Source organism: Brassica oleracea, chromosome C6 (assembly GCF_000695525.1).
Source record: "Brassica oleracea var. oleracea cultivar TO1000 chromosome C6, BOL, whole genome shotgun sequence".
Classification (NCBI taxonomy): Eukaryota; Viridiplantae; Streptophyta; class Magnoliopsida; order Brassicales; family Brassicaceae; genus Brassica; species Brassica oleracea.
In genome coordinates this window covers 15175239-15186807 of record NC_027753.1, presented here as the reverse complement: position 1 = coordinate 15186807, position 11569 = coordinate 15175239, and the positions used below count along the sequence as shown (strand labels likewise).

The 11569-nt window shown below is 31.5% G+C and overlaps 2 protein-coding genes across 2 annotated transcripts; both read left to right on the top strand.

Annotated features, from left to right (window-relative positions):
* The first annotated feature begins 362 nt into the window (after positions 1-362).
* Positions 363-1331, top strand: LOC106298918 (probable disease resistance protein RPP1). The gene is made up of 2 exons (XM_013735048.1): positions 363-1001; positions 1087-1331. Exons 1-2 carry the CDS (start codon positions 511-513, stop codon positions 1283-1285), a joined length of 690 nt encoding a protein of 229 aa, XP_013590502.1. The 5' UTR covers positions 363-510; the 3' UTR covers positions 1286-1331.
* Positions 1332-7678: 6347 nt separating this feature from the next.
* LOC106300889 (probable zinc metalloprotease EGY1, chloroplastic) lies at positions 7679-11073 on the top strand. Its single transcript, XM_013737147.1, has 10 exons — positions 7679-8096; positions 8591-9055; positions 9132-9272; positions 9396-9497; positions 9682-9893; positions 9984-10034; positions 10125-10194; positions 10489-10557; positions 10650-10700; positions 10777-11073. The coding sequence occupies exons 1-10, from the start codon at positions 7731-7733 to the stop codon at positions 10933-10935; spliced, it is 1686 nt and encodes a 561-aa protein (XP_013592601.1). The 5' UTR covers positions 7679-7730; the 3' UTR covers positions 10936-11073.
* Positions 11074-11569: the final 496 nt, after the last annotated feature.

Below are 11569 nucleotides of genomic sequence, written 5' to 3'. Positions count from 1 at the left end.
TTCAGTAATGTCCAAATCAGGGGGAGTAATGTGTGTTGTACTCTTTTTCCTTCACCATTGTTTTGTCCCAATTGAGTTTTCCTGGTAAAATTTTAATGAGGCAACATTAAAGCACATTACAAGCTCTAAATGGTTATGACATCCAAGGGGGAGTGTTATGAACCAGATTGTGGATGGCTCATAACCAAGAGATTATGATTTGTAATCTTTCCATTTATCTATAACGGTGTAATCTCCTATATAAGAAATTTATATGTTATGAATAAATATAGAATTTTCCAATACTTTTATAATTGTAATCTTTTTTGTTTGATTTTTGGCCACATATTTTGCGTCTTACCTCCCTAGTAAATCCAGAATATAGGGATTCTACGAAAGTTCCTTTATTATCTCAATAATAGAAGCATTTTCAAGATTCAATCAGTTGCAAAAAAAAACCCTGTCCATCCCTTTCTGCAATTGCTTTCTAAAAAAGCGGTGTGATATTGCTTCCATCTCAATCATACTATAATGGCTTCGTCTTCTTTTCCTCTTTCTCCTCTATCTTCTCTGCCTCCAAATTGGAAGCACCATGTCTTCCCGAGCTTCCATGGGGCAGATGTCCGCAAATCCTTTCTGAGTCACATTTTGAAGGAGTTTAGAAGCAAAGGGATTGACACTTTCATTGACGATGATATCGAGAGGAATAAGTCGATCGGTCCCCAGCTTATCGATGCTATTAAAGGATCGAAAATTGGGATCATCTTGCTCTCCAAGAACTATGCTTCTTCGTCTTGGTGCCTAAACGAGTTGGTGGAGATCATGAAGTGTAGGACAGAGCTTGGTCAGACAGTTATGACCATTTTCTATGAAGTGGATCCAGCTGATGTAAAGAAGCAGAGGAAAGATTTTGGGAAGTCCTTTAGAAAAACTTGTAAAGGCAAAACAAGTGACGAGATTGAGACATGGAAAAAGGCTTTGGAAGGTGTGGCCACCATCGCTGGTTACCATTCAAACAACTGGTATACATTTGTTTTTTACTTGTCCTAACAATACCAACAACTACGTATTTTAATGGAATTATAAATTGATTTCTCTATCTTTTAGGGATAATGAAGCAGCCATGATCGAAAAAATAGCAACTGATGTTTCAAACATGTTGAATAATTCCACGCCAACAAGAGATTTCGAGGAGTTAGTTGTAACGGGAGCTCATATGGAAAAATTGAATTATTTTTTTTTTGAATGTCTAAGAGGTTCTGGACACGTAGGCCTATACATTCTCCCACGGCGAAATATGTATTAACTAATTTCATTTTTATTTGAAGAGTAAACCCTTTTCAAATCGATAATTGGTTATGTAACCTTTTGAATCCAATATAGAAGATCACTACACCAAAATACTTAATTCGCGAGGAAAAATTGCAAGGGAAACTTTGCTTCACAAAATTGTATCGGAACTAAAAGGAACATGTTACCTGGAAAATTTGCGAGGGAATATTTCTCTTGCAAATGTGCGAGGGTTTTGTGAGGCATTTTCGTGTCAGTTTCGGTCCATTGCAATTCCTTTGCAAAAAACGAGTAAAGTTGTTGAAACACATTTTTTTTCTGTGAGTACTAAAATTTTGCAAGGAGAAATTTTTCGCAAATCCCTTGCAATTTTTTTAAAAGTCTATTAATAGCAGACATAAATAGAATACTTAACACCGTAAAAGAAAAAAAATGGAGAGAGAAAAATATCTTTCGAACATGAAATATACGCATTACGGGCATTGATGTACAATCATAAAGATCCAAAGACTGGTGAAATGACTGAAAAAGTATTGTGCTAGATTATGAGGATTCTTACAACATGCAACTAACCAACCATTCGCGAGGGAACATGGTAAAATATTTTGTCATTGTAGAAAATGCAAGAACGAGCCATATTTAGAAATAGATACTGTAAAAATGCATCTATATAATAGATTATTTAAACCAAACTACTACATATGATTTTTGCATGGGAATTGCATCAAGTCGTAGTACAGACCAAGGATTTGAACTACCAAGTTATAATGCTAATTATATGTACCATGGACAGACTATGTTTGGAAATAATGCGGGAGATGAGTATGAGCAACATGGAAATAGGTATCATGACATGGTTACCGATGCATTTCATGAAGCTGTTGTTCCTAATAGTAATAGGGAATAACCTAACATAGATGCAAAACAGTTTTATAATATATTAGACGCAGCAAAAAAAAAAAACCATAAAAAAAGGATGTATAGAAGGGATTTCTAGATTATCACTCGCATCTGGGATGGTGAATCTTAAAATTGATTAGAATTAAGTGAGAATTGCATGGATTCATGAGCTCAACTAATTAATGAGTATTAATTAGAAGATAATCTTGCTGCTGAAAATTTCTATGAAATGCATAGTTTAGTTGCGGATCTTGGTCTACCATCTGAATGATCGATGTATGCGTTGACAATTGTATGATTTTCTGGAAAGACGATGAGAAACTACTGGAATGCCGATTTTGTGCAAAGCCAAGATATGTAGAAACTAAAAGAAAGAATTGTGTCTAGTACCAACATATGTGGCAACTTACCAATCACATATAGATTAAAGTGTTTATATATATCACTCAGAAAGTGCAGCCATGTCAATCAGGGGCGGATCTAGAAAATAATTTAACATGGGGCACAATATATATACATATATATTGTATTTATTAAAACCTTATCATAATATATATATATATATATATATACATATATATATTTATTTATTTATTAAAATTTTTAATTATATATTAATTAAGTGAATTATTAGATTATAAAAATTTAAAGAATAATTTTTAAAAAATCATTTTTCAAAAACTTGAGTCAGTTGATAAGATAAACAGGTTTTTGTTATGTTAGATACTTTTTACTGATTATTTTAATATAAGTATTAAAAATAAAACTAGATTCTGATCCGCCCTTATAAAAGACGGGTATATTTTTTGTTTTAATTTTTTTGAGAAATTTAATTTTTATATTTGTGTTATTTTTTGTAATCGTATTTATGTTCAATATTACTTTAATTTAATATAATTTTTGGTATCTATATTAAATATGTCAAATTGCATAACTATACACTTGTGCCATATGTATTTTAAAAATTATGTTTAAACTTTATTTCTAAAGTCTGCAACATATTATATTTTGTTAATAGTTACCAAACATATAAGAATATTCTTACCCAAATAACCTGACTCGGAATCGACCAGAAAATTAAAATCTCATACTTTATTAGACATGACCTATATATTCGAACGGTTCTTAAAGTGTTATATCCGGAAACCAATGTCAAATCCAACCCACACCGAAAACCGAACAAAGTTTTCAAAAAATGTTTGAAAAAATTAATTTTTAGTATATTCTGTTATGTACATATATATGTATATATATATATGGGTTAATATGTTCTCCACTAACTTTATGTAAACTCATATTTAATAAATATTTTTTAATCGAATAAACTATTTAAAATCCGTAAAATATATTTTTATAATAATACTTCGTTAATAATATCAACTTAAATAGTTTTAATAATCTTAAATTTACTTCCAAACATATACTTTGTAGATTTTGGTTGGACTAAAGTTTCTGGATCTTAACTGATTTTGTTAAATAATTAAATTTTGTATTTAGAATATGTTCATATATGGAAAATATAGTTTCAGATTGAAGCATGCTATTGATTTTGACGAATACTGCATTATTCGAAGGATTAAAGAATAAATAGCTAAGATATTATATTATTAATTCAAATTGGTACATGTAATATTTGCAACCAATATGATTTAAATATACCTTTAATAATTCTGGTTTAGAAAACAATTTTATAATACTTTAATATCATATATAATAGAAAGTTGTTTAAATATTAAACATTTTTTGAATTTTTAATTATAACAATTTTTAAAATATTATCATACTATTAAATAACATTGGCCGGTTAATAAGTAAGAATAATAATAATTTTATAAATGTAATATTATATATTTTAGGAAATGTCTGTAGTTATAAGATGATATTATTTTTGATTTCAAATGTTTTATAACAATGAGTGAACAGTTCGTTTGTTGAAAACATAACGCAAATGTTTAAGAATCAAATGAATAAATAATATTGATTAAACATATTAGTTAATTATCTAAACTATTAAAACATAAGTACAAATAAGTTTTGATCCTGAATTTTTCTCAATAATTACAACTGAATGCAACTGAAATTGACACTGTCGTTTAACGCATACCCTATTTAACTCTCTCATTGTTCGCCAGCCCATAAATAATTCGTAGGTATGGTTAGTAATAATAGATTATATTGTTTTGGGCTTAGAATTCCTAGATGGCCCAGACTTTTTTTGCCAGCGATTTTATGGTTACGTTACAAACCACCTATAAGATTCAAAACAAATTAATTATCGGTTCAGTACCATTAATCTCTCGGTTTGATATTTTAAGCAGAATCAAATCCAGCCAATCAATAATTCAATCTTATACTTCTTTTTACCAATTTTGTAACCACGTAATAAAAGCGAAACAGACAGAAAATTAAAGAGAAAGCAATAAAGTGGTTATGTTTTTGGATACATGGTTTTTTTTTTTACTTTTCCTAGAATAAACAGTTAGAAAATAGGCTTTGTTTACAATTATTTTTTGGGCTATAATATTTATGTATTTATTGGATAATGCATGATAAAATTAAATAATATATCTCAATGTTAATAAATATGAAATTAAAAGATAAGATGTAGTTACAGGTGACCAATGTTATTAAATATCAAACTAAATTTCAGAAAAAATCTTTTGTATACTTTACTTTCTGTACAGATTTATATCTGATTTTCAATTTATGCGGTATAGATATGATATAAAATAAATATATACAATTTTAAATTGATATAATATTTTTTTTAAAACAAATTATATTCATACTGTATATTAATACATATTTAGATTTTTTTTAAAAATATTAGTTAGATTTTTTTTAAAAAAATATTACTATCTAACTGTGCAACACACATCCAACAAAAAAATATATATAGCACAATACAATAAAAATATATATGGTCTGAATAATAAACAAACATCTGAGCGGACACACATATTTGATGGTTGCACTTAAATTTGATTTTTAGCACAGCTCGAAATCGGTTTGAGAAGCGAGTCATGGTCCGACAGGTTCGAGAGTCGATACGGTCCGGTTTTTAAAACACTGCAAATATGTAATACGGAAAACTGTATTTAATATATATAAACTATAAATTATGTAAAAAATATACACTCGCGCGGGGGCGCGGATCAAAAGCTAGTTAGTAGGTTAATAGTCAAACCAAAAGGAAGGAACAATTATATATCTGAAAGTGAGGATGAGTAATATAACAATTGACACATGTTAAACTATCTATTCTATTAAAACACATGTTTGTTTGACCCATTGATAAAAGTTGGATCCAACAACTATTTCTTTTATCTTTATCATTATTTAGAATATTATTTATTATGTTTTATGTCATTAGACCTATATTTAAATTATCAATTGAAAAGACCTAAAAAAATATAAAACAAAAAATATACCCGCCCTTAAAATATTTAAATTATCAAATGAAAAGACCTAAAAAAATATAAAACAAAAAATATACCCGCCCTTTCAGAATCTAGTTACTTTTAATATAATAGATAAAACCATGGCATTTGGTATGAACTAAAATGAAGAAACAATATTCAATATTTATAACCGTAGCTGAATATATGTATTTGGGGGAAGTGGGTTCCTAAAATTTTGGAACTAAAGTAAAGGTTGCAAAATTATTTTATTAGAAAAGGTAGTTATGGTTACAATTTGCGTTGCCAAAAAAAAGTCATACAATTTGCTTTGTATTTAAATAAAGGAAGTAAATAGTTTGACTTAACATCCCTTATATACTAAAACGCAAGTCGCTAATCAAAAAATGCCATGTCGAAAAAAAATTAAAACAATTAAAAACAATTGACATGTGGAAAATATTTTAAAAACAATAACGATTTAAAAAACAAATGTAAATACAGAAAATTTTAAACGCATAAAACATGTTTTATCTATTAACTGATTTCCTTTTATTTGTTTTATATATAAAATAAAAGTTTCCAATATATTCACACGACACCCATGATCCCACTACTTAGAAACTACTAATCTTTTTTTAGATAATTGTCATATATTAGTTCCATTTCTACTTGCAATCAGAAATAGTAAATTCTTAAATCTCTTGCAATGGCTCCATTGATCTCTCTAAAGTTTCAACTTCTAATGACGAAATCATTTACAGTTCAAGATCCAAATCCAAATTGTTTCTGGTCCAACATTTGGGTAATAGTTTTCAAAAGAATTTCGCCTTTTAACGAAATGAGAAAAAGACGAACATCAATATGCTATGGATTGATACTGACGTTGGATGATAAAGCTTTCAAGTCCATGTAAGTGAAAAGTAAAAAAATGCTTAAACTCTTTATGCTCAAATATCTTTTTGATTAACCATTTTCTCTTCTAACCTATTTATAACTTTCGTATTTTTTTCATGTACTTCTAGACATTAACCAAAACTACATACTGCATGTGAAAAAGGTAAATAAAATATGTCAACACTGAATTTAAAATGACTAATCAATTCTCAATTTACTGGAATATGTTTATTTGTTGTCGTGGTGATAGTTCACGAAAAGATTAATATGATCTCAATTTAGAACACACGTACACAGCCTCTGAGAATTTGAGAAGCACCACAAGAAGAAAAGAAAAAAAAAGACAGAAAACATGGAGATACTTAGAAGGCAGCAAATGAAATCAAATGAAAGATTCATGTCTACTATCTAAATCCAGACCTAACACTATGGTAAATTTTCTTTTCTAGTTATTTGTTTGTTTATAATTATATAGAAAATGCAGTGAAATTTACCTATATACTAGGTGTCTTCCTGCAAATGGTGCAGTAAAAAAAAATTAAAATATTTTTTAACAGATAAATATAAATTATATTTTAAAATAAAATTTTATTAATATTGTAAATTTTCTTTTTCATATCAATATTTTAATATAAATTTGATTTTATTAAACATAAAAATTATATTTAAGAATATACATGTATATATTTGAAATTATAATCTTAGATAGATTTTTATATCTATTTATTTTAATTAAATATATTAAATAAATTTGTTAAAGTTGCATAATTACCAAAAATTAAAATTAAAAAATATTTATAAAATTTGTAGATATATAAGAAAATAATGATTTTACGATTAAATTTTTATAATTTTGTAAAAAAATTGTATACATTTTTGAAAATTTTAGTAATAAAATTGTATAATTTTAAAATATATAATTAAATTATATTTCAAAATTTATAATGCCATATTTGAATATATTTATTTTGATGATGATAGATTAAACAGGTTCTATGAAATCTATAATTTTATACAATGTATTTAAGGTTATGAGTTAATATATTATCTAGGTTTAGAAAATATGCGATAAAATCATAATTTATTTTTATATGCCGACAAGCATTACAACTTCAAAATCAGATAATTCAGACGACAGTGAAATTAACTGACCTTTGGGCTGCGAGAAGCACGGGAGGTAATAATCCTAGTCTTATCTTAAAGTGCTCTCACCCATTTTCCTTATCTTTTAAAACATTGGTCATCTGTTTTCTCTATCTCCACCCGATGGGGACTCTCACGAGCGTGGCTTTCGCAGCTGCCACTAACATCAGATTCCGAACGTTTCATTGCAATCTCTGGGAGAAGATTAAGACACCAATGCCTAAGGTTACTTCACCATTGAGAGAGAGATACCGTTTCTCTAGCCCTGAGGAAACCCGCGGATTTAAGGCTGTAGTAAAGTGTTTAGGCAATGATCAAAACGATAGCAGAGGAATCGACGGCGGAGAAAACAGAGACACAAAATCGTCCGTTATTAGAGATTCAACTGTAGAAACTGCTTCGCGTGAAGAAGAAGATGCAGACGAGAAAAGTAACAGTAGCAGCATCAACGAGTTCGGTTCCGACAAGACTCCTTATGTTTCTTCAAGGGTACACAGTCTTGTCTCTGATTTTACGTTCCCTTTTTGTCCGGATTTCAATTGTAAAACTGTGTCTTGTATTCCTCAAATTTCAGTATGTTCTTGTCACTATGATTTCTGGATTTAATCAATAATACTTCCTCACACTATTTTCTCTGATTTTACATTCCTTTTTTTTTTTTTTTATGATTTCAATGGTAAGAATGGCTCTTTTTTTTGTCACATTATCATTCCTGTGTTTAATCAATTAACATTTACTCACGGCACCTCGTTTGCAAATTGGTTGTAGCTTTCATGCTTTTGTTTGAGGTTTTTACATTGCCAAGAGTTTTTCAAAACATGTTTCCTTATTTTCCTTTGGTTAGTGGTTGTTTAAAGCCAAAAAGAAAATTGTTTAGTGGAGACTTGAAAGTTTGTGGATTAAGAAGAGTCTGTTTTGCAATTAGAAAAATAGGAACTAGGAAGCAGCAACTAAAGAGCAGTTGGTGTCGTTTTTTTTTTCAGCCATCAACTGAATCGCCTATTGATCCGACATACAGCAGCTTCCAAATAGACTCTTTTAAGCTAATGGAGCTTCTTGGACCTGAGAGAGTAGACCCTGCAGATGTGAAGTTAATAAAGGACACCATTTTTGGCTATTCAACATTCTGGGTGACGAAAGAAGAACCCTTTGGGGATCTCGGAGAGGGCATCCTATTTCTTGGGAACTTAAGAGGAAAAAGGGAAGATGTTTTTGCAAAGCTTCAAAGGAAACTGGCGGAGCTTACTGGCGATAAGTATAATTTGTTCATGATCGAGGAGCCTAACTCGGAGGGACCAGATCCACGCGGCGGTGCACGTGTTAGCTTTGGTTTGCTTCGTAAAGAAGTCTCAGAGCCAGGACCAACCACGCTCTGGCAGTATGTGATTGCATTCATATTGTTTCTTCTGACTATTGGTTCCTCTGTAGAATTGGGAATTGCTTCTCAGGTATACCCTACTTTTATCCCATCATTATGTCACTGATTACTTAAAAAATGCAGTGATGGAAGTTACTTGATGACAGATTAACCGTCTACCTCCTGAGGTGGTAAGGTATTTCACCGATCCAAATGCTGTTGAACCACCTGATATGGAGCTTTTGTATCCATTTGTAGATTCTGCATTGCCTTTGGCATATGGTGTCTTGGGAATTCTTTTGTTTCATGTAAGTTGCAGCTTGTTATGTTTCTTTCATATTCATATTCATATCAAGCAGGCATGCTTCTTTCTTATTTTTGCTCCATTACTCTATTTTTTTTCTTTTTATTTTTTTCAAATTTATTTGTAGGAATTGGGGCACTTTCTTGCTGCAGTTCCAAAGAAAGTAAAGCTTAGCATTCCTTACTTCATTCCAAACATTACACTCGGAAGTTTTGGTGCAATCACACAGGTGGTATTCTTCATCATGTCTGTTGCGCTACTCTTTCAAGTTCAGGGAGCTTATCTCTCCTGTTGATCTCTCTACGTAATTCACATCTACAAGAAGACATTTTATTATCTTTACTTCTCTACTTAAAAATATTTATTGAAGACAAGACTACTATTGGCTGACGCTGCTTACTTGATTTGTACAGTTCAAGTCGATTCTTCCCGACCGGAGTACAAAAGTTGACATTTCGCTAGCTGGTCCATTTGCTGGAGCCGCACTCTCAGTTTCCATGTTTGCTGTTGGTCTGTTTCTATCTACTAACCCAGATGCAGCTAGCGATCTGGTGCAGGTCCCTAGCATGTTATTCCAAGGTTCATTACTTCTTGGACTCATCAGCCGAGCAACCCTGGGATTCGCGTAAGCTCTCTACCGCTAGCGACATTTCAACCTAGACAAAAAAAAAAAAAAAAAAATCTTAACTCCAACATCCGTTTCTGTTGATTGCAGAGCTATGCATGCTACAACAGTTTCGATCCATCCGCTTGTTATTGCTGGATGGTAGCGTCTAGTGCCTTGGCTTATAACCCTCTACTATTCATTTGAGAAATTGTTACAACTTTTAACGTGCATACAAATTTATTTGTGAAGGTGTGGTTTAACAACAACGGCTTTTAATATGCTTCCTGTTGGGTGTTTGGATGGAGGAAGAGCTGTACAGGTACTTGTCTCGTTTTTGAAACGGTTGCAGATTCTTCAATGCCTAATAGCGTAGTATAACTTTTGGTTTACAGAACCTGAAAAAATTCCTGATCAATCGTATTAAGGAAAAGGCTTCTTGTCATTAGAACTTGCTGCAGTTGATTCACGTGTGTTGTATTATTAAATATCCTCAAAATTATTCTGAGAAACAACTATGGACTGAAAATGTTCCAAGATATTCATGCAAGGGATCAGAATGTTAACATTATATATATAATATCACGTCTGAAACATGGTTATGGCTTTCGTGCAGGGCGCATTTGGGAAAAATGTACTGGTTACATTTGGGTTGTCGACCTATGTAATGCTTGGACTCAGAGTGGTATATTTCAACTGTTCTGAGCCATTTTTTTTGGCGTTGATATAATTTGTGCTCTCGAGTTTAATTCCCCTTACTTTTTTCCTACTTTTCAGCTCGGTGGCCCTTTGGCACTTCCTTGGGGTCTCTACGTGCTAATCTGCCAGGTACAAAGAATTTCTGTAACTTTGTACCTTCAACCATGCAAGCTGTTTCTAATAAAAGTACAAATTTCTTGAACAGAGAACACCCGAAAAACCATGCCTGAACGATGTGACCGAGGTTGGAACATGGAGGAAGGCACTTGTCGGGACAGCAATTATTCTGGTTGTTTTGATACTCCTGCCTGTATGGGACGAACTCGCAGAAGAGGTAGGCATAGGGCTTGTAAACACATTTTGATGTTGTAGTTAGGGCCAACAAGATGTAAAATTTAGTTTTGTCATGTATAAGATTGCCAGATATAACGAGTCATATTTGCACGATGTAAGCTGATGAAGAATAATTTGTACTTCTGATATGTGCTTTTGCTCCACATTATACATATATTACATCCGGCTCTAAAATGGCAACATTTTTTATCCATTGTTCAAGGAGATGATAAACTGAGTATTATTTAGCGAGGACGATATACAAAACATGATAATCTCGTAGAGTTTGCTTCTACTACCACTTGCGACAAGATAAGATTGGTCTTAAAGAAAACGTACCAAAGAAGATGTCATTTGCCAAGAGAACGCAACGATCATAACTTCGTGGAACTATCAATATAATCTAAAATAAAAAATAAGGGGATTCGAAAAAATGAAACCGTCGAATACGAACACAGAACCATCGAACAGACCTCAGGGTCGGAGAACCTGTTCAAAGAACGCATCCTTCCATCCGAGGGTTGCAGGGGATCTAGACACTGGATCCAACTCAATTCCAGATGAAGCAAAGCCTAACTTAGCCGCAGGCCAGGCCCGGCCCATGGCACAAGTAGAGTAATCAATGGCTTAGGACCAAAAATTTTACGCTTTTTTCAGCTAAGAAA